Consider the following 24,375-nt stretch of genomic DNA (forward strand, 5'->3'; position numbering starts at 1 on the left):
TACTGGAAGATCTACCTGCACATCAACAAGGCATCAGCAAGAAACTTCCTCCCTCTTTCTATCTTGGTTGTCATTAATGTCATCAAATAAAGCCTCACCCACTTAATTTGTTTTTGAAAAATATTTTCCTCTTTATCCTTCTCAAGAGAGGCCTTCATAGAGCTTAAGCCTCAGGAGACCTTAAACCAATAGAGAGCAACATTAGAAGTAAAACGGAGTGCTCATAATAAGGGTAGAAGAAGCAGAAAGAAGACTAAGTGACAGAGTAAGAAAGGAAGCAGATGCCACAAAGGCCTGTGGGTGAAGTGGAAGGGAACATGGAATGTGACCCAATAAAGGAACAGGCACCAAGCGTGTGAGCATTTATCAGAAGTCAGACTAGAAAGTGGGGTGGACAAAACTAGCATTGGAAGTATATCTTTAGCTGAGAAATAATACTGGGTGATCTCAAAGGATAATGTAAGAGAGAGAATCAGGCAGGAGTCAAAGTTCAGGGAAGAAAAAGGATCAGGAACTCAAATCCACAAGAAAGTCTGATGTCAGCTGGTGGAACATCATATTATGAATGTGATTCTGAGGATCAAGATTAGGCTTTGTCATTTTGTATACCGATTTAGCACTTAAAATCTGATTCCCTACATGTCTGTCTTGTGGGTGCTTGTAGCCATAAGCAGACTGGAGGCATGTAGGGGAAGCCAGCAAGCAAGAGCTGGGCAACTGGTCTGGGCACTGGTTTTCCACTGTCTGCGAATGGGTATTTCATAATGTCTTTGTTACAACCAAATTTTAGTAAAATGAAAACACTTTATTTCTCTACGGAGTTTGTTCAAATAGGATTTTTCACATCCACAGATATACACACACAGTAATTGTTTAAATATACATAAATATGTAAAGACATATCAACTTAGGTACTAATAAAGCATGTTGAAAAATGTGCCCACCAAGAATTACTACAGGGGTATAAAAAAGCATGCTTGTACATTCTTTTTATACAAAGAACACATTGGAGGATAAATTAGCATGGAAAATGGTCTCTTTGAAGGCACAATAACTATTGTTTCCTTATTAAATCCAGTTTTTCAATTAAGTGGAGCCTCACTAATTCACGCTATGGCTGGGAGGTCCCAGAGAGAATTTCTTAACTTTGTAGATTAGCAAAAAACTATAATTGGGAAAAAAATTGTGACACAGACTCCAGGAGACTGGAGAAATGACTGTCATTGTGTTCCTTTATTTTGATATCTGGCTTTAGTTTTTAATTATTGAAATACTTCATAATGGGGCAGCAAAATTGCTGTATACTTTTGTAAAAGTAATGAAGGATGGAGACAGGGAATTAATTTATTGAACACCCACTACCAAGTACTCACTGTGCTACCAGCTGTCTCATATGATCCTGACAACACTTCACTGTAATAGCCATTGTTATTATTCCCAATGTACGGAGAGAAAAACTGATCTCAGAGGGGTTCAGTAATTTGCCCCAGGGAGCACAGTTTGTAGGTGGTCAAGCTGATGTTCCAGTATTTTCTGTGTCATGGTAAAAGCTTAACTATATTTTATTTTTGCTTTGTATGTCCATTTAAAAAGGAATTCTCTTCATTTTCAAATTGGGTATTGTGAGCACTGTTTGGTAGATAAAATTAGCATTGCTGATCTGTGCTTGTGCTTCAGTGACCATATTAAATTTATTAAAATAAATTAAAACAGAATAATTAAAATATTAAATTTATTAGAATAAGTCAAAACCAGGGTAAGAATACCAAGATGGCAAGCAAACGTACCATTACAGGAGTGAAAGTAATTGCGTTCTCACAACCAGTCATGGATTATTGTAAGAAAATATGATGACAAAAGTTGTTTGGCAAAGCGTCCCTGCCTTCAAGCAGGATCTAGACCTGTGACTGTGGTTTTAAGAATTCTTAAAATTACAAACAGGGCATGTCAACTCATTCAGTTAGTGAACACTGATGAAGTGCTTCCTACCTACCATGCCGGATGTTGTAGATCTACAGAGACGAATGTAATTTCTAGTGAGCACTTAGTATGCGCCAGACATTTTATGTACATAGCGATAATTGATCCTCATAAAAACTCTGTGAGGTTGTCGGTGTTATGCTTAAATTACATACAAGAAAATCAACATTTAAAAAAGTCGAGTGACTTGTTCAAGATCCGTAACTATTAAGTGGTATACTCAGAACTTTAATGGTCTGTTCACCACCAAATTCTGTGTAGTTTGCACTGTACTGTGGAACTTTCAGTCTAGAAGAAACTGACATGAAAACTACTAACTAATAATACAAGACAATAACATAATAATGTTTGTCAAGGATAAGCAAACTCCAGGAACAATGGAATTTTAGCTGAGAAATCGGACGAAGTTTTAAGAAGAGCCTTCAAGGCTAAGAAAAACTCAGGTTGCTGGAGAAAGCCAGAGAGAAGCATTCCAGATTGGTTAATAATGTAATAAATATTTAAGGGGGAAGAAGGGTAGTAGATTTAGTGCGGTGATCGCTTTGTGAGTTATGTGGATCTCTGATCACTAGGCTGTACAACTGAAACTGGTATATCATTGTATGCCAACTATAACTGAAAAACAAACTCATTGAATTGTATAACATAAATATAATCAACTAATTGTCTGTTATATTTCAATAAAGCCGGGGGGCGGGAAGCATAATCCAGAGCAGAGAGGCACGCTTGAGGACTAGGATCTAGTACCTTCTGTGCAACTAGAGTGTGGGATTAATGTTGAAAGGAGTAAAAGTTAAAGTTGAAAAACAGAATGTCTATATTTTATCACAATAAATATGCAAAAAAATTTTTTTTAAACCCATAATATTGGCCAAAAAAAAAAAAAAAAAAAATCACTACAAAAACCAAAACCCAAAACGAACTGTACAGAGTCTTAGATGCCATGCTAAAGAACGATTTTATCCTTTCTGGGTGGTTTTTTAAAATTTTTCAGGAGGTGAATAACCTGATTTGATTTATATTTTTTAAAGAGATAGAATTAGGGGTACATAAGTCTCAATCAACTATTGAAGTTAGGGCTAACAGAAAGCTGTTGCAATAATGTAAGGAAGAAATTATAAGAGCTGGAGTTAGGCCACTAACAAGAGGAATGACAGCTGGGGTGGGAGTGAAGTGTGGTCACTGTATAGGAATTTTAAAATTAGAAACTCGGAGGTGTGTTATATATGGCTGCAGAAGGAGGAACCAAAAGTTATGTCAAGATTTCTAGAATCAATGACTGAGTAGAGGAACGTAGAGAAAGCATAGATTATTGGTGGAGGAGAGATGTAGAAATACCAATTTTAAAGCACTCACAACTGTGTTAACCATAACTGTGATAATTACATTCTTAAAATATAAAATAGATGGGGAATGTTCCATTTTTTGGCTCACATTCTTAATAGCTCCTGAATCATTTCAATGGAAATATATTATAATCAACAGTTTTTGAAAAATCATCAAAAATTACTGTGACTAAGTGATTTGGGGGGTGTTTTCTTTGGTGTCTTTTTGGTATTTCAAATTAATGGTACAGATAATTTCTTTCCAGGTGGTGACAATTCATATCACTCCAGTGAATGACCAGCTTCCAAAAGAGGCACCTGGAGTATCTCGGAATTTGGTTGTTAAGGAAACCGAGGTGGCTTACATAACTAAGAAACATCTACATTTTATAGATACGGAATCATATGACAGGGAGCTGCTCTATACAATAACAACTCCTCCATTTTTCTCCTTTAGCCACAGGTATCTCTATGAAAATTTATCATGTCATTTTAGTGTAGTGTTGTATTCTAGGACTGCAGAGTCAAAAGTGTCAATATATAGTGCTATGGTTCAATTGCTTTGTTGGTCAGACGTGAACTTAAATTTAATTCAGCATTTACTATATCTCAAACTTATAAAAGCTGTCTTAATCGGTGACTTACATCTTATAGTGTCTTCAGCTTAGGTAAGCTTAAAACAGTTTTTAATCATTTTTCCTAAAGATAATGCTTCTTTTTTCATTTAGTAAAATTTATTGAGTCTTTATAACACTATTTTTTAGGGATTGTAGGACATGAAATGGTCATATTATATGATTCCAATCCAGAAAACCGGCATGACTATACTTTAGGCTCATATCAAGTATGTTATAATGAGGAAGCATTATAAGAATGAGAATAATGATTCTTTTTCATGATGTCAAAGCAGAAAATATTGTATATGCTTTTTGTAGTATGGTTAGAATGGCATTGATGAGATTGGACTTAAGGCTGGAACCCCCGCAACATGGAGAGAGAATATAAAGATGGAACATTTTTCTTCCCACGATGAACTCTTTTAGTTTAAAAAAATTGGTTTCAGGTTATTTGACTTGTTTTGTGTTACCTGGAAAATGAGCTGATGTGTTTTCTTATATTTCTCTTTAGACACTTGGATGCTGGGAAATTATTCATGGTGGACAGCATACCACAGTTAACCAGAAATCCTGCAGCCCCAGGCCTGAAGTCATTCACTCAGGTAGGACGCTGGGCTAAAATGTTGAAAAGCATGAAAGAAGTGCCCTCTGAGAAGTCGTGGTGCTCCTTGAGAATGCTGGCTTTTGACATCTGTTACAAATGCTTGATGTCTTTATTCTTTCAGCTTGTACGTTTGCATTAAGCATGTGACATCTATTTGACAAAGCTTGATCAAGCTGAATATGATTTCAAAATCTTGTAATTCAACACAGACTTTTGCATTGTTTTGCCAGCAGCAGGGCTGTGATTTAGGGAACTAGCACATATGTTTTTATTCCACCAAATTCTGTTTATCTAATATCCTACTATTATTAGTGTGCTAGAATTGCCACAGTAAATTACTACAAACTGGGTGGCTCAAAACAACTGAGATTTATTGTCTCATAGTTCTAGAGGCAAAACAACTGAAATTAAGGTGTTGGCAGGGTCATACTCTTTCTGAAACCGTGTAAGGGGATCCTGCCTTGCCTCTTCCTAGCTTGTGGTGGTTTGCTGGCAATCTTTGTTATTCCTTGGTTTGTTGATGTATCACCCAAACCTCTGCCTCTGTCATCCTATGGCCATCTTCTTCCTGTTCGTTTCTCTTATTATAAGGTTACCAGTTATATTAGATTAAAGGCTCACCCTTTTCCACTATGATCTAATTATATCTGCAACAACATTATCCCAAATAAAGTCACATTCTGAGGTACTGGGGGTTAGGACTTCAACATAGCTTTTTAGAGGGACACAATTCAACCCATAACATCTTCTACCTCCCAAAATTATTACCAGCCCTCTCCCTACTCTTGTGAACTCTACTCCAAAGACCTAAGAGGGGTCACAATAATAGTGATGAGTGCTTAGACAGCAGCCATTGTTTGGAGCTAATTATACTTAGTTTCACTGTAGTTAGAAGTTGTAAATGAATATGTCAATCCCATCTGGTATGATTTTATTTATTTATGATTGTATTCATTTTCAGATAAGGAAAAAGAGGGCTAGCAGGTTTAAGTAGCTTGACCAATATCCCACAGCTACTTAAAGTAGTAGAACTTACACATGAGCTCTACTTATGGGTTAAATAAAATTCAAGTCCTTTGTCTTACAGTGTTGGCTGGCTACAAGCACTTGATGTGTTTAGTTAATTTCTTTGTCCTTTTCTCTCCTGATTTTTAGAAAATATGACTTACAGAAGATCTCTTTGGAATCTTCTAATTGATGGTGACATTTAAAATGTTCGGTATCATTTATCATGACAGTTCTCTTGGACCTAGATCTCTGAAAGACTCTGATCCTTGCAAATCAGAACCCACGTGCCCATCTCAATTTGCTTTGCAGGATGCTGTGAACTATATGAAAGTGGCCTACATGCCACCTGTGCATGATATCGGCCCCCGTCTACGACACGTGCAGTTCATGTTTTCCATCAGTAACCAGCATGGTGGCACTTTGCATGGGATCTGCTTTAACATCACAGTTCTTCCAGTGGACAACCAAGTTCCTGAGGTATGTAAAAGGTTTAATATGAAGGATGAGAAAAAGGGAGGGCCTAAGGAAAGCAAAAAAAGGGGTGTGAGACAACATAGCACTAAAGAAGAGGCAAAGGAAGAAAAAAGAAAACGCAGGCCCATTCATCTCAGCTAACGGGGGAAAAACAAAAACAAAAAACAAAAACATGGGGAGGGGAGTCCCTCACCTCCCATGGGACTTTCTGTCTAAAAGGAGAGATTTTCCAGTTGCTAAATCTGGCATTATTTTCAAAGCTTTATCAAAATCTCTTTTATATTCTTTCCTTTCTACTGAGTTTCATGTGTTGATAGGGGAAGGGGATTAAATTATGGGTCTCTTAGCACCAGAAGGGCTTATTCGCTCTCGCCACAGGCCAACTATGCTACTGTGTAATCTAAAAAAGATTTTAATTTTCTAAAATGAATTAAGATGGGCCCTTTCATTCTACCTTTTCCTACTCCCCAATGTTTAAGCTTTAAAGTGCTGGAGTCTCTCATTAAAACCATACTACAAATGCAATGCCACCTTGTGTGTCTCATCTAAGAGGCTGGGGTTTATACTGAGGGTTTGTTCCATACCCTACTTTCTCCCTATCATAGTGCTAAACTTAATTAGTGTGACTATTCCTTGGCTCATTTTTCCCCTAAAATGTGAAAGACAGAGTATAATTTCCCACCCATTAGGAACCTGAGGAGACTAGAACCTGCATAAGTCTCATCCCTAAGGAAAGAGGTTCCCTTCCCAGGTAGCCACTTGGAATATAGCCAGGAAAGCACTGATGTTCCCGTTCCTGCTCACTCCTTACCATCTCTATCCTTGACCAAGTTTGTAGGCAGAGATCTCACCCTGAGGAACCAAGGGGCTTACAATAACAAAAACAAAAATAATAACAATAATAAAAAACAGTATTTTAAAATAATGAGTAGCCAACACTTCAACATCAGGGAGTTTCATAGCAAATCTGGATTTCTGGCTTCTATGGAAAATTTGGAAACTGGCAACACTCAGCCCACAAATCCTATGGCAATAGTTGGACAAGGCATACTCCGCAGTTACCAAAGTCCCCATCCAATCCAGCACAGTCATTTACATTGCCGGCGTGACCCTTCAGGCCTATGAGCTTGCAATTTTTGGTAGAAAATGTGCCAAAGAACTCACATAAAATAATCTAAACTATATTCTTTGAATATTTTCCTATCACATTCTCTGTAGAGAACATAGTTTAGAAAATTTGTTAGTTGGACTAGATTTTATTCAGACCACCCTTTTCTATGTATGAAATAGCAGTCTGAAATAGCCCAGCATCTAAAGAAGCTAAAGCTTCTAAAACAATCATGGAAAAATAGTCTTTTATTCAAAGCAGTCCAAGTCTCTTGCTAAAGAAAGATGATCCATGGAGAAAACTACAAAGGATGAAGTGAACAGTTACCTCCTTCGGTAGATGGAGTAGTTTTGGGGACTTGGAGCTAAAGTGGCATAGTAGCTTCTGTCTTTTTTCTACCTTGTGTGGGACAAATGAATAGTACCTTAGAGAACTGAGGATAGTAGAAATAAAATTAAATGAGTAGTTTCAGTGAAATCAGTCACAGGAGTAGTTCCTTGATGTCAAATACCCCCACATGGCTGGGCTGAATGATAACCACTAGGGATCTTGACACCACGTTAACCTGAAGCCCCAGAAATCCAAGCACTGGGTTTGAGCAGAGACTGAAAAGTTAATGATTAGTCAGTGGGGCCAAATTAGCCTTATTTTTTTGTTTTTTTGAAGATTGCTCTAAATGTATTATATTTAAATATATTATATTTAAAAATCATCTAATATAGTGAAGTGTATCCCTTGGAACATTAGCATCTTGAGATATTGATGCAACTCAGGAAAACACGAAGCTGCAGACATGCACCTTGTTTCAACGATAATATTCCTCTCTAAATAAGAGCTCCCTTTATTTTTTTTCTCCTACAAACTGAAAACATAGGTTTTGCAGAATGAGAGTAAGGCACTGATGGAAGGATGGGGCTGAGGTTGGTTGTAGGGAGACAAGGCTCTTGCTTTTATGTTTTCTTTTGCTGGTGGACGTAGTTTATTAAAGATTAGAGGGCAGCTGTCTTAGAGTTGTCAGTCTCATCATTTTGACCGTCTGGAGGGCTGCTCTTGGGACATCCATGGATGACCTGGCAGCAGTGCCCTGGTGAGCAGGAGGATAGAGCAGGGCTCTGAGTAGGGGCTTCAACTTCTCCTTGCTCATTTCCCTTTTGTTGCCCATTCCCGTCCCATCCTCTTTATCAACTCTTTCCTCAGGGAACGTTTTCCTTTCTGGGAGCAGCAGCTGCTCTGAGGAGAGTAGCTGCTTCCTTAGAGAATGCTGTGTCCTCACATTGGCAGGACACCCAGCCCAGGTAATTGGTGACGGGCCCTCAGATCCTATAAATTTGTCCCCTAACTGTATCTGCTTGCTTTGCTTCTGTGTAGTAATACAAATTTGAGGAAATGCTAAGTTAAACAAAGTTAACATATTTCCTACTGCAGGATCTCAGAGTATTGAATATGCTTATGTGCCTTATAAATCTCTAAGGTGAAGATATTCTGTGTCAGTTTTCCAGACTTATTTGACAATGGAACACTTCTTTGCCAACTTTCAATGTGGTGTAAAAATATCCCAAACCTTTCTAACTTGTTTTTTACTTACAAATGAATTATTAGTCAGTTGAGCAGTTGGTTCTATTATAAAAAAATATCTTTATGGCTTTAATATTTAAGCCCAATGTTTGAATAAATTTATTTCCTATAGACTCTTCAATTTCCAATCTTCAATTTCCCTGCTTTACTTCCATCTCTAAAATACAACTGACACTGAAAAGCTTCAATCAATTTCCCAAGTCTTTTAGAATTTTTAGGTTGTAAAAAAAGATGGATTCTTTTCTCTAGGGGAATTCGATATATATTTTACTCATTATGTAAATTAAGGTATATGTGTGTCGAGCAACGGGAGGTATGGACATGATGATGAATTTAGTACCACTGATAGTAACAAATTTGATTGCTGCTTTTCCTACAGAGGGTCTGGGATAAATGAAATATAGATGCTTTCAGGTTTATAGATCTGTCTTGCTTCTTTGTATACATCAATGCTTAAAATCGTCAATATTTAGTGAAAAAATACTTTTCAGCTGAATTGTTCCCCTATGAACTTGTCCTCTTTACCATATTCTTGAAAAATTAATGGACATGTAAAGATGATGCTGGAACTTTTCTAATGATTTAATTAGCTCTTTCTTCAGAGATACCTCGGGAATAAGGCTTTAAATGTGTTCTTCCTTCTGTCTAGGTTTTTACAAACCCCCTGAGAGTGGCCGAGGGGGGTCACTGCATCATCAGTACAGAGCACGTTCTGGTTTCTGATGTGGATACGGAACTGGACAACATCTACCTCGCTCTGCAGAGGCTGCCTCAGCATGGAAGGCTGGAGCTGAATGGATTTCCTCTAAACGCAGGGGGCACATTTTCTTGGGGAGAACTCCACGCCTTAAAAGTTAGGTTAGAACATTTCCTGGCTTTTTTTATTTACATGCTTTAGCTCTCATCTGGATTAATTATGGGGCAGAGAAAAAAAGATTTGTCCAATCCATTCAGAAGTACCAAACATTGCCACTTAATACTTTCAAGGGTCAGCCAAATATTAGAAGTGACAAAATTTTAATTTCCAGACATTTTTTCCTCTCTGACTTGCTGTACTACTGGGAATGACTTTATGGATATTTAAACAACAAAAATTTATTACCATAAATGTTAAATTTGCTGAAACTGCATCTGTCACAAGAGGTAACAGTCAAACTAGACGAATAGGGACTGAAATCATCTATAAGACCAATCTACATAATTGAACTTGGCTTTAAGAAAAGCCATTTTCATAACCCTGGAAACTCTGGAATAGAATTCCATTGATCAATGTCTTTTGTATAAATTTTTATTCCACTCTACTGGGAAGAGGCTTTGGAGGAAAACAAGCAGGGAAGGCTGGGTCGGTAGGGCATGCTGACTCTGTAACAGTTGGAGAGAGAACAGTCTCTGCCCCATGGTAGTTCCCCTTCCCTCAAAGTCTTTCATGGTTCTGTAAGAAACTTCTACAAAATCTATTAAAAAAACCTTATCTATAAAACAATGCAAGATACTCAAAAGCAATGGTCAGGTAGCCTGACTTACTGATTATTTTCTCACAAGTTCAAGTTATCAATAGGAATTTTGGCCTTTTTGATGAAGTACAGTAAAAGATAATAGGCATTGAATGCTAAATTCCCCACTTGGAAGTTGACTAGGAACTGAGATTTGCGCCAGGAAGATCGATTTCATCTGACAGTTTAGTTACATTATTTATAGTCTCCAATATCTTGACCTCTTTTCCCTACTCTTATCCTCATTAAAGTTTCCTTTTTTGCCCCAGAGATCTCAGCTCTTTTTTTCACTGAGATCTTTTTCTTATATGTTAGAAAGCTCCATTTAAGTAATTCTTTCTAGGGGATGAATGATGGATAGAAAAATAAAAGTGCCAGCACATGTATTTCAAGCGTTCTTCTAGGGCAGGAGTCCCCAACCCCTGGACCACAAACCAGTACCTGTCTGTGGCCTGTTAGGAACCAGGCTGCATAGTAGGAGGTGAGCAGTGGACAAACAAGTGAAGCATCATCTGTATTTTCAGCTCTCCTCAGCGCTAGCATCACTGGCTCAGCTTCACCTCAGATCATCAGGCATTAGATTCTCAGAGGAGCACGAGTCCCTGCTGCCAAAAAGTTTGGGGACCGCTGTTCTAGAGACTTGCAATGATTTTTTTTTCCATTTAATCTTCACTTCAGTGAAACTAAACAAAGTGGATGGTTGTATTCTCATATTACAGTCGAAGGAACTAAGGCACAAAGAGTGAGGTCACTCAGCTAGTACATGGAGGAGTCTAGTTTTGAAAGAAGTTCTGTTTGACTCTATCTACAGTCATGCCTTTGAAAATGTACACCTAGACCTACTTTAGGAGTTTTAACATGGTAAGCTAGGATTGTCATATTATCTCATATCAATCTACTTTTGATGAAAATGTTAGGGAGCATGACAAAATAAAATATAGGAAGCAGTTTATGGGAGGGATACTGGGGGGTAGGAGGTGGACTTTCTCCACTGTTGAAATAGAATCCCAAACCTGAGTCCCTAGCCAGAGTATGGGTGAGATTAGACCTGAGTAAAATACCTTTTATCCCTAGAATTTTTTTCATATGTAAATGTTATAAATATTCGATATACTGCACTATTTTTATTGCAATTTAAAAAAAAACAACTTTGTGAGATGTAATTTACATGCCATGCATACCTAGTTCACCCATTTAAAGTATATAATTTAGTAGCATTAGTATAATCATAGAGTTGGGCAACTCGACATAATCAATTTTTGGAATATTTTTGTTACCCCCCCCACTCCAAAGAAATGCCTTACCCTTTAACTGCAATCCCTCATTCTTCTTCCCCTTCCAACCCTAGGCACCTACTAATCTATTTTCTTTCTCTGTCGATTTGCCTATTCTGGGCCTTTCATATGATTGCAATTATGCAATATGTAATAATTTGTGACTGGCTTCTAAAGCAACCTCTAATTTCATTTCCTAACACTTATTTCCATTTCTGAGTATCTTGAACAGATAATTGATAAGCTAAAAATTAGGCTCAATTCAACAACTTTGTAGAACTTACCATGTGTCACTACAGTGGGCTGGAGAGTAAATGAAAAATTTAGGATTAGACAATTCTTTTAAGAAACTCAGGATTAAAACAAATAGGCCAAAGCTAGACCAAGGAAAAATATTTTTAAGTCTGGAATTTTTATAAGTTGAGAGGAAGAGAGATAGTAAATAGAAAAAGGGAAAATGGTCAGAGAGAGGAAGTAAGTAATTCATAGATCAAAATTTTAGAGAACCAAATAGATCCAGAGCACAGGTAGCAAAATCAGCTTTAAAAGTAGGAGAGGAGGGAGAATCATCAGAATCCACAGTGTCTCACTTTTACCTGTCGACTGCTTAGTCGCAGTGTCCCCCTCTCCTCAGCTAGTGTTTTCTGTAAGTAAACAGCTGAATCAGCTGATTCTCATTGTCATAGTGGCAAGCTAAAGGGCTGCTTTTTGATTTAGAAATAAATTATAAATGCATATAAAACATTTTTCCATGGCCGAGCAATTTTACATTTAGATATCCTTGCATAGTTAAATATGTAACTTCATGATTATGCTGTGTTTTTTGTTATTTACTTATTGAACATATGGCCAAAGCCATAAAAGAGCTCTTGTGTCAGGCATCTCAGTGTACCCTCATAGTGGCCTTGAGACAAGGTTAGTGACAAATGTCATTCCCACAGGTATCAGCACGATGGATCTGAGACACTTCAGGATGACATACTCTGCGAGGTCACAGATGGCACAAATTCAGTAGAATTTGTTCTACACATTGAGGTGAGTAGGAAGTTTCCTCCCAGGTTCAGATAGAAATAAAGCATCTGATTTGGAAGCCTCTTATCTTAGAGTCCCGGACAGAAACACATAAACTCCAAAGCAAGAGGACGCTTGCTTACGTCTTTGAATGTCTCAGGACAGGCAATAGAGAACAAAGTTGTATTGGTGAAATGGGCTACTGTTATTTTTCTCTTTCCAATCCATTTAAAGATTGAAGTTCTCTGACCTCAAATCCAGACACTTAGCTTAAAAAGCAATTGGTTCCATATATAAATTACTGCTTTTGTTTCTGAGCTGTAAGACTCAGAAGTATTAATTTAGCAGCTGGTCAGTTAGGCTAGTGTCATTGGAGTTCTCCCTGTTGTTTGGAAGAAGCCATAACTGTATGTGCATGATGTCGCTTTGTGAATTCCTATACTATATACCCCTGGCCTAAGGTCTGTTTGAGATGATTATTTTCCCCCTTTTGACAAATGAAGAAAAATCCTCAATAAAGTTTTAATACATGCCCGAAGGTCTAATGGGAACCCTCAAGTTTATCTGTTGAGTGACCACCCAAGTCCAATTAATAAACTCTACTTGTTGTAGAGTTTAACAACTGTTTAAATAGAAGGGCATACATACATAGTTACATTCACTTATTCATTTATTTCATAAATATTTAATAAATATCCTCTATATACCAGGTTTTATGCTAGATGCTTGGGATATCATGATGAACAAGACAAATAAAGTTCCTGTTCTTTAGAGCTTACAGGCAAGGGATGAAGGCAGACATTAAACAGATTATCACTGAAATAATTAATCAGTTAAAATATGGATGTGTTCGACAAATAAGCGGGGTGCTAAAAGGGAGTAAGCATTAGAAGTCCCTAAATAAGTCTGAGTTTTCAAGAAAGTTTTCCCTGAGCAACTCATACGCAACCTGAAGGAGGAGATAGCCAAGCAAAGAGGTGGGGGCAAAGCAAACCAGGCAAGAGGCAGAGAGAGGATGCAAAGATGATGCAAAGACCTGAGGTGTGAGGAATGCAGTGTCTGAGGGTGAAAATCTAGTGAGGTGGCAAAGGCACTCCATAGCATGAGATGAGGTTAAAGACAGCCTAGGAGACATGCTGGGGAGCCGCTGAAGGTTCCCACAGGGTAGTGACTCGATGGAAGCTACATTTTAAAAAGATTCTATTGGTTGAAGCATGGGAGAAGGAGATGTAGGGTTGAGAGTATTCACAGGCCAGACTTGATAAACTTGCAGCACACACCAAGTGGCGGTTGTGAACTGAGAGGAGGAATGTCCTTTATTCCCATTTAGAAGACAAGATTTTTCAAATTTCTCCACCTTCATTTCAAATTCAGTGTGGTCCCATGTTGCTTTTCTTTGCCTTATACTTAGAGCTTTATTTTCATGACAGTGAGAGAAAAACATTTTGTCAAATTGAAATCTGGCATTGATTTAACTGTTATGAAGTTTCAGATTTAAATCAAAATGTTTGAAATGCAGCTGCTGCTTATTTTAAGTACAAATGAACTTCCTGGGTGGCAGGAAGTTGAGGGTAGAGGGAAGCTTTGTAATCACCAAGTAATTTGAAATATAAATAACTTTGATGTGGTAAATGTAAATGCATCAGACCACAAGGACCAGATTTCCTCTAGAATATGTGTGAATTTAATGAAGGAGGATAGGGGCTTTGGAGAAGGATGCTTTATATTACATTTATATTTTGTCTGTCTAAAAACAAACGAGAGATTTGGGTCCCAAACCATAACTGTACTCTCCCATTCCTACCTAAAATGTCTCTCATGTGGGTCATTTCTTGCAAGACGGTTCATATGGGGAAAGTTAAAAGATACAGACTGCTTGGCCAAATTCCATGGCTATTATTTCATATGTCTGGAAGATTGAAAATGCTTGTCATTCCAGCTATGAGCTATGGATTACCAGTTGGGCAATTTGTCATTGCTTTCTTTTTCTTGAAAACATGAATTTTTTCCTCCTTAGGTATTCCCTGTGAATGATGAGCCACCAATCATAAAGGCTGACCTCATTCCCATGATGCATTGCTCAGAGGGCGATGAGGTGGTCATCACCTCTGAATACATTTGTGCTACTGACGTGGACAGTGATGACTTGAAACTGATGTTTATTATTGCCCAAGGACCGCAGCATGGGGTAGTGAAGACAGCTGGAGTCACAGTGGATCAGTTCTCTCAGGGAGATGTCCTCTCAGGGATTGTGACATACAAACACACAGGTAAGTGACAGCATTGTGACTAGTTTGAGTGAGGAGATGCAAGGAATATGACAGAATCTTAACCCCACCCCTTGCTGTGGGTTCCAATAATCTAACAGTCTCAATGCTTGCTTCCATTAAAAAAGAAACAGCCACAGTAGCCTCTACCCCATTTTTCAAGTAGGATCACCATACTTGGAAGTATTTCTGATTTCAAATATAATGAATTTCATAGAGTGGAGGAAGAGCAAGTGTTATTGTTACTCTGTTCATGATGCTTCCCTGTAGACCTTCAATTCACTCTGGTTGTTCTCCTCTGCATTTTGGTCAATTTGATGATGACTTTGGCAGTTTCTGCATCCATAAATCATAACATTATAACAGGAATATCTGAAATAAGCTCCCTAAGATAATCATTTTATTATTTTACTGATCACCATCTAGCTCCTAAGAAGTAACTGGCCTGCCTTTTAAGTTCCTGAAAAGCAAAGATAGTGTCTTGTGCTTTGTGTAACTTGTCCACAGCACATAACAGTGGTGGACATGGATTAGAGATGCAGTAAATGCTTTCTTATTAGCATCATGCTTACATTTTTGGCATCACATTATATTGTTACTCAAGTGGCATCTGTTCCCCATGTAAAAAGTTCAAATAAATAAAATGTAAATTCAACATCTGATATCTACAAGGCACAGTACTAGGCATTATGGGCTACAAAGGAGTATAATCCAGACCCTGCTGTAAAGGATTTTTCATTTAAATGGGTAGGCAAACCCATTTACATGCAAAGGTGACAGCGTGACACATCTATACATCATCCCTTGTACATCTTCTGAATTCTGGGTTGGAGGCGCTTCCTTAGTGGTGGCACCATGTACTTCCTCTAGCTAACTTTTATTGTACTCTATTATAATTTCATGTTTACTCATCCATATGCCTCTCTAACCTGTAAATTCCATGGAGGAAGTGTAATTGGGTATGTGTGCCAGGTGGGTGGTAGAGGAAATGAGGTATGAGAATTCACATTATTTTCTTATTTGAAGAGATTTATAGAGAGAATGCAAACAGTGAGGAAGGAAAAAAACTCAAAGAGTGAGATAGCTAAGAATTAATTTGGAAATGGGAGAAAACATTTTGCAACAGTATTTTTATATGTACTTTGGAAAACAACGATTTGTTATTACGATACCAGTTGTCTCATGCCAATTAGTATGGCACGTTGGCACATTCCAATCACTCCTCCAGACATCTTTTTTTTAATGGTATCTATCTTTTTATCTGTGTTTAGTCTTAGAAAAGCTTTCATTGGTTATTTTCTTCTCTTGGGGATCATAGTTCAGGTACTTGATGTCCCTCAGTATCTCTCAAGAGTTCAAACTAGGTACTTTTTTTTTGATTCCTCCCAATAGATTTCAAATAGACTGGCAGAAAGATCCAAAAACTAATGATTGTTGTTTGTTATGTAATTTTAACATCTTTGGCAGGCTTGTGCAGTATAGATAGATTAGCGGGGAAGATGAATCTGCCTTCTCTTCCAATGCCTTATTCTAGGTACTTAACAACAGGTATACATATTTATAAATCTCTTCTAGTGTTATGGCCACATAAGGGAATGTTAATTAATATTTTTTATAAGACCTAGTAGGAAATTGGAACAAATTATTTCAAACAGATGGAAGGTTTTGTTTGTTTGTTTTTTTGCTTTGTTACTAAGTTAGGGGAAATGCTGTATTCAAAAGATGTTTTCTTTTTTGAATGTTATGTTTTCTTGTAACATTCACTCAATTACTCCACTGATAGTTAATTTAGCACTGTGCTAGAATGAGTATAAAGAACCACAGTATTATAAGTTCTAAAGTTTCAGTGGCTTGCTCTTGCCTCCATTTGTTGATTAGAAAGACGACCAGAGAATGATTTGTCACCATTATTTTATTTGATTTCTATGATTATGAAAATAATATATGCTCATTGCAGAAAGCTAGGAAAATATGGAAAAGTATAATAAAGTTTTGAAAAACCATTTTATTTAACTCTCAAAGATAATCGCTGTTAATATTTCAGTATTACAGTATTTTCTTTTTTCTAATTGTAATTTTTAACATATTTGCACTCATATTGTATGCGCAGTTTTTGTGGGTTAGCTTTTTTTGTTTAGATTATCACCCACAAATGTTTATTAAAATATGTATTAAATGTTATAAAGTTATAAACACAGGTTTCAATAAATGAATAATATTTTATGATATAAAAGCACACCATCAATTCGCTATTCTCTCATGAAACATAAAGTCATTCGATATTTTTCTTTTCAATAACACCATGGTTAGAGTTTTAAGTTTAAATCCTGTCCTTAGACAACATTCCATTTTGAGAATTCTACCTGTGTTGTAGCCTTTTTTCGTGGCTTCATACTCAGGCTTCTTTTCCAGCTTTTTCTATAAATGTATTCTATGCTTCCATTATATTGTAATTACAGTCACTGAATGTACTATTTTTTTTTTTTAGCTATCTTCTCTTCCTAGAATGATTTTTTCATCTCTCTTCCTGATTCCCTCTCCTTACAGGTCCTCTTTCCCAGTTCTCTGCCTTATCTAATGCTTAGTACAAAGCCAGCAAAGCCATCTGGAAAGACTTTTCTGACTGTCTCTGGCATGCGTGCCCTGCCCCCACAGTAGTGTCAGCCAATATTCTCATCTTTTTCACCCTCGGCACCCTGTACGGAGATATATGAATTTTACATTTAATAGGTAAACGTAATAATTCAATAGTGGCAATTTCATATGGTTTTACTTAATAAATTCACACATCTGTGATATTCTAACCAAACTGCATTTCTTTCTCTACAATTAGACAATGTCAGCACCTGACACACAGTGGCTCTTTGGACATTTGACGTTCTTTCGAAATGTCTTGACATTTTCAAAACATCTGCCTTTTTCTCAGCTGGAGCACCCAGAACACTAATTGTCACATAGTAGGCATTAAATATTAAATACATATTATTGAATGAATAATAAACATGCTTTAAGCCAATTTGTTTTTTATGTTTATGAATAGACAAGAAGCCTCTTATTTTTTACTTTTCTAAGATTGATGACTAATTATTTAATTCTAATTCTCTCAACTTCAACTCTATTTTTCCTTAAAACCTAGGTTTATCATCCTTTAATCATTTGGTTGCTCAATAACATCATTTCTCAATTTTTCTTCTCTTTTTTTTTTTAAACAGGGAGAATAAGTACAAGCATAGTACTCTGTAGGTGTAACCAATGTATCTTGTGAAAAAGAGATGACGTCTCTCATCTTTTCTGCCCTAGTCTCATTGAAACTTCAAACATAACTTCTTCTCTTTTGACACTTTTAAAGTTATGCTTGAGAATTACCAAAAGCACATCTGTAGAACTTTCTTGTCCCCTGGATAGTGAGCACTCCTATCACTGTGCTGTTAGTAACCCAAGAGTGTGTTACTGTTCACCAATAGTCTTCCTTCTTCCTCTCACTGCATAAGTTGGGGCCGTTTTGAAACCCATAGATGTAAGCCCTAAAGAGTGAAAAGAAAATGAAAATAAATGCTACCTCTTTTCCAGGCGCCGTTGCTATTTTGTTAACATCTCGGGTATCATATAATGAAGAAAATACTGAAACAAAGAAAGATGTGGATTATCTTTGTGTTTCACCTATCCAGCTTCTTCTGTTTCTTGGAAATGCTATGTGGTTGATAGTTGTTTATTTAAGGTAGTTAATGCAAACGGGCAGACAGTTGCCAAAGGGACAAGGGTGCCTTCTGCTCTCCCTGAGGTTGGTCCTAACACAAACCAATTATGAGGGAAGATTGAAACCATCACTGGTCTAGTTTCATGTCTCTCCCTTGTTCACTTGTGAACTGTCAGACACTTGTTAGCCCCTATTTTGCCCCTCCATATGGTGATAGATGTCTGGCAGGAGTTTCATCAAAGGTAACAGATGGGCAAGCATTTCTGTATTATTTTCATGACTACTTTCACAGCGATAAAATTGAGTTTTATATTTTACCACATACGTTCTTTTTCTTGACATTGTATACTTGTAGGAGAGGTTTGAGTGGATTTCATCTTGGTATTTTATATTTTTAAAAACTCAGGTTTCAGCTATAGTTGTGTCTTCCAGGTGGTGAGATTGGCCTGGTGCCTTGTTATGATACTATTACATTGGTGGTTTCGGATGGAGAAGCAGGCCCTTTTGTGAATGGCTGTTGCTACAATGGACCGCATCCATCTGTTCCTCTTCATGAGTCCTTTCCCATGTATGATCTCAACATCACAGTATACCCAGTGGACAACCAACCACCTTCAATTGCAATAGGTGACAATGTGTTTTTTTTTTTTCCTCCTAAATCCTATTATCTCACCTAGTGACATACACTTGGCAAAGTGAAATAATGCACTTTACTTATAGTCAAAACAGAAAACACCATAGGGAACTGTCTCCAATAATTGCCTTAATACAAATTTGTGGAAAACCTCAAATCTATAAAAGATTGCCAAGCAAAAGAATTTACTTGTTTAAGATTTTAGATAATTCTGTTTGGAGGGAAAATGCAAGTGTGTGTGTGTGTGTGTGTGTGTGTGTTGTGTGTGTGTGTGTGTGTGTGTTAAGATAAGGACAGCATTGGAATTCTCAAATATTCTGGTTTTATTTCACATGAGAAAATATTATTTGACTGCTGAAGAGCAAGTAATTTATTTTATTCATAATAATTTCTATTAGAACAGAATGAGTATACAGGGAGATCATTTATATACATTTAACCTTATTTGCTTTTTAGAAAGTCATCTCTTCACGGGCGTTATGTATATGTTCTGTCTCTCAGAGAAAAAATATAAACATATGTACGAATGTTATTGAAATTTGCAAACTATCTCCCAAGCAATGTTCTGGAAAGGAAGCGTTATCCCTGCAGAATAATTAAACACCAAGGCATGAAAAAAACGTTGGTTATGAGCAATTCATAATAGCTTGCAGGCAATTAACGCTCTGACAAACAGAGGTAACAACTGATCTTGAAGAGTACATAAACTACATTTAGTGGTTTATCAGTTTGGCAATTCTTATTTTCATTTGTCACTTCTATAGAGACACAAGGGAAATCAGAGTTCCTTGAGAATGACTAAAGGGCTGTACTAGAGCATTTAGTATTATTTCTGCTGTCTTTCCATTATTGTCTGGCTTGCTTGTACAAGAAAAAAATAATTCCATAAGTCAAATTAAATTCCACTCATTACCCCTGAATATTTTCACCATAAGGAGGGGAATTATGTCAAAGGAAATGAACATCTCTCATGGAAATATATTTGCATATGGGAGGCTTCTCTGAATTGGAATTTCAATCACTCCCTTTATCCTCACTATTCCGATTAGAGGATTTCACGCTAAGTCATAATTGTGTTATTATTTGTATGCAGGTACCATGTTCGTGGTAGATGAGGGTTTCTCAGCAGCCCTTACCATTAACCATTTGTCAGCCACTGACCCTGACACTGCAGCAGATGACTTGGAGTTTGTTTTGGTTTCTCCTCCCCAGTTTGGCTACCTGGAAAACACACTCCCCTCTGCAGGTTTTGAAAAAAGCAACGTGGGCATAAGTATAGGTAAGTCACGGTTTCATGACAAGCAATAACTTGCCTGTGTTTATGGATCTATTGGCCAGATCATACTTAATAACTGGGTAATAACATCAAAAATGTTCAAAACACCGTATATATTTAAGGAATTCTTAAATAACTGAGACTTTTAAATATTATTGTTTTTCATTTTAATTATTATTTTCATTTTAATTATTATTAAAATTTCATTATTATGAAATTTCTCATGCATGTGAGTTTACTTCAAAATGAAAGGAAATTTCACTTATGAAAATAATAATTATGAAAATAATAATTATGAAAATGAATAATTTCTGGAGTTTGAAGGTACAGCATGGAGACTGCAGTTAATAAGATTGCATTGTATATTTGAAGTCTCTTTGAGAGTAGAGCTTTAATGTTCTCACCATAACAGCAGCAACAAATGATAATTATATGAGGCGAATGATGTGTTCTCTAACCTTACTGCGGTAAACATTTTGCAGTATATGCATGTATCAAATCATCGCCTTAAACTTACACAATGTTATATGTCAATTATTTCTCAGTAAAGCTGGGGGAAAAGATTAATTGCATTAAAGTTTATGCAATTTCTCCTGTAACTTAATGCACAACATAGAGCATTTTTCTCTTGATTTAAGGCAGTGCCAAAATACCGAAATGGAAGGTCAGCTAATTTCACTCAGTCTAACCCAGTTGCTTGATATGGACGTCAAATAGCAGATAATTGATTGATTCTTGTTTTGCCTTTATGTGAAAGAGATGTCTCTTTCTTAATAAAGCATGGGAAGAACTGCTCATACAGAAGTGGTTTTAATCAAGAGATCTCACTGACATTCATTCCAAGTACATGAAGAGAGGTCATGAAGCCATTACCATCCTTGCTACCTGCTTTCATTCTTCTTTTCTTCATGCAAGTTTTAATCCTCCCTTATGGATATGTTTTTATGTTAATGGTTGACAGTCATTGTAGCAGCCCCTGATAGCTGATTCTTAGGTCAACTGCCATGATCTCTTATTTGCTTTGCTGAAAAATAGGCTATTGGGTTAAGGATTAAGGACCAGTAGCAGCTTGGAAAAAAATGCCTTTCTTATTTACCTGCTCCATCTTGGTGTGCTCTAGCTTTGTTTCAGTGGAAAGACATGAAGGCCTTGCACATTAATTATGTGCAGTCTAGGCATCTAAGGATGGAACCAACGGCTGACCAGTTCATGGTATATGTCACAGATGGGAAGCGACGCTCCTTGGAGATGCCATTTTACATTATAATCAACCCCACAAATGATGAAGCTCCTGACTTTGTGGTACAGAATATTACTGTAAGATCAGAATTTTCAATTTCTCTCTTATCATTTCATTATTTTTACTTTCACTCAGTCCATTTACATTGGTTCAGGAATACTTAACACATTAAGTTTATGTCATATAACCTATGTCATATAATATAGTCACATGAAAATATTAATCTAGTAATGATGATGGTAATGATAATAATCACTAACATATAGCAAATGTGAAGATGAAGTATAGTTGCATACATATAGGATGAGCACTCACAAGATTGTAGATATTCTTCCAAGCCCTTTGCCTGTATTCTTATTTAATCCTCACAATAGGCTTTTAAAGTGATGGTATTATTATTGCCATTTGGTAACTGAAAAAATGAGGCATAAAGAGATTAACTAAGTGACCCAAGATCACAGAGCACAGAGGAGGTTTGCCCACAGGCAGTCTGATTCCACAGGGTGCCCTCTTAACCAACGCTATAATGGTAAAGACTCTTAACTCACAAATTACAGACATCTTTTCTATATAGTTATTTACAAAGATATATGAAACTTAATAAGTACAATTTGGATCATCCTTTTTATGCAATTTTAAAAATGTTTTTATATAACACTTATTAGTTTTATTTAAAAATTCAGATATGTAGTTAAAAAGGCTTGTAAAATCACCCCTTAGATAACACTTATTATCCTTAAAAAGTAATAAGTGCATGTTGTTAAGCAAGTTAGAATGTTGAGAAACATACCCAATGAAACATGAAATTCTTCCTCTTCAGCAGCTTCTCCTCATAGTCACTCTCCATCAAATGAGTTTTCAGTAATTAATTCCACAAAAAGAATTTGTGCACATGCCAGTGATGTTTATGTGTGTGTGTGTGATTTTTCCGTATATTTTTACTTATAAATCAAAGATTATATTATACCTACTCCTCTCTACTTTATAAAAAGTAACTAATTATGTATGTCTTTTCATATCAACATAGAATTCTTTTTAAATACTTCTATTTTTTTTTTTTTAAGGTGAGGCAACCCTTGGTTGACCTCACAGATTGCAAGGACCTTATCAGTTTATAATCCCTTATTTTTTATTTTTTATTTTTTATGCCTACAGCACCCAGTCTTCCTAGGTGGTCTCCTATCCAAGTACTAACCAGGCCCGACTTTGCTTAGCTTCCGAGATCGGACGGGATCGGGCTTGTTCAGGGCATCATGGCCGTACACTTAAACACATCTATTTTTTACATGTTATTATTTAACCCAAACATATGTGTAGCAAATCCTGATTGAATGGATTAGCCCAGTCTTTGGAACAAGAGGGATTTGGGTGTAGCTATTTACTAGTTGTAGGATCCTGAGTAAGTTATTTCTGTATGCTTCTGTTTTCTCATCTGTAAATTGTATATCAGATGTTCTTTCAGAGTAGTCATGATGGTTAAGATGGTTAGGCACATAGTAGACCCTTAATAAACAAGTGCCATTTGGATTATCATTGTTACGTTTGTCTTCTTTTTCCAGGCATTTACCAAAGCAAATATTATCTATTTTGAAATAATTATCTTGCCTTATTTTTCACTAAAATCATCAAATTCTAAATGTAAGTCCACACTCGATTTTAATTTTCTATTGAATCTTGATGGTATGTGAGAGCCACCTCAGGCTGTGGTTTAAAAGCCAGCTACTGCCTTTCCTCTTAAATTAGAACATGGGTTTCTCTGGAGAGCACTAAAGTAATTATGAGACAGAAAAAAAGTCTACCAGTGATTTCTTCTACACTTACTTCTATTGTCTTGTGTCTATCTAGGGTTTAGGGTTGGGGTTTCTGAAATAATTAGGCCACTGGGAAATTATTCTTGCTCTTCTCTGAAAGTAACCACACTTTTTACCTGAGGATTCCTTAGAGAAACTGTTAAGGAGTCACAAATGTGGAGCCCCAAGTGTTATTGACAGAACTGTCTTTAAGCTTCAAGTGATATTTTTAAATGGTCATCTTTATATTGCTTTCTTGTCAAAAGGTATATTTACTTTGTAGCTAGCCAGGCTTCCATCAAGTTTTGCACAACATGCAAAATAATGTGAGGTTTTAGTTTATTATAATGCGTTTCAAACCTGTCTACTAGTGAGTATCTGTATTTCATGTATATTAATTTAAACCTTTTCTTATAATCTCAATAAATAATTAAATAGGAAAAATAATCCCACATATTTTCAATAGAACTTCTCAGTTGCCTTGTGAACCAATATACCATTTTTTGCCATATAGTGAGTCTGGGAGTCCCAAGCTCTATAAGGAAGGATATGTTTAAAAAGAATTCTATGTTGATATGAAAAGATTTCTAATTTATGTAATTAGTTATTTTTTTAAATAACTATAGTAGGTATAATATAATCCTTGATTTGTAAGTAAAAAGCATACAGAAAATTGTATATACACAAAAACATCATTGGCATGTGCAAAAATTTTTAGATTTCTTTGCTAACATTCTTAGAGAAAAAGACTAGTTACCATCAAAGATGATTTCATAATTATGTCATTTTGTATTAAATTATGATGCCATTTTCATCCTTAATAAGTAAGGCCTGATAAAAGAAAACCAGCATCATTTTAGCCCATGTATCGGATATAGCAAATAATTATTCTTTATGCAAATTTGAAAAGTGATTGCAGGAAGCCTTTAAAGTCAACAAGAGAACCTAAAGAAAAAGGGCATTTTCACAAATCTAAACCACATGTATCCTTCAAGGCTAAAA

At 36.4% G+C, this 24,375-nt stretch overlaps 1 protein-coding gene and 1 pseudogene across 1 annotated transcript in view; one reads left to right on the top strand and one right to left on the bottom strand.

The window, feature by feature from the left end:
• Positions 1–24,375, top strand: part of FREM1 (FRAS1 related extracellular matrix 1) — a 109,821-nt gene that overhangs the window by 27,108 nt on the left and 58,338 nt on the right. The window contains exons 10-18 of the mRNA XM_006918357.1: positions 3,572–3,768; positions 4,434–4,524; positions 5,844–6,011; positions 9,341–9,549; positions 12,400–12,493; positions 14,487–14,739; positions 18,866–19,060; positions 20,161–20,346; positions 21,464–21,660. Of these exons, the coding sequence (XP_006918419.1) occupies positions 3,572–3,768; positions 4,434–4,524; positions 5,844–6,011; positions 9,341–9,549; positions 12,400–12,493; positions 14,487–14,739; positions 18,866–19,060; positions 20,161–20,346; positions 21,464–21,660 (1,590 nt within the window). The remainder of the gene's footprint in view (positions 1–3,571; positions 3,769–4,433; positions 4,525–5,843; positions 6,012–9,340; positions 9,550–12,399; positions 12,494–14,486; positions 14,740–18,865; positions 19,061–20,160; positions 20,347–21,463; positions 21,661–24,375) is intronic.
• On the bottom strand, positions 22,730–22,848 carry LOC112485102 (annotated as a pseudogene).

The sequence above is a fragment of the Pteropus alecto genome, unplaced genomic scaffold (assembly GCF_000325575.1).
Source record: "Pteropus alecto unplaced genomic scaffold, ASM32557v1 scaffold95, whole genome shotgun sequence".
Classification (NCBI taxonomy): domain Eukaryota; kingdom Metazoa; phylum Chordata; class Mammalia; order Chiroptera; family Pteropodidae; genus Pteropus; species Pteropus alecto.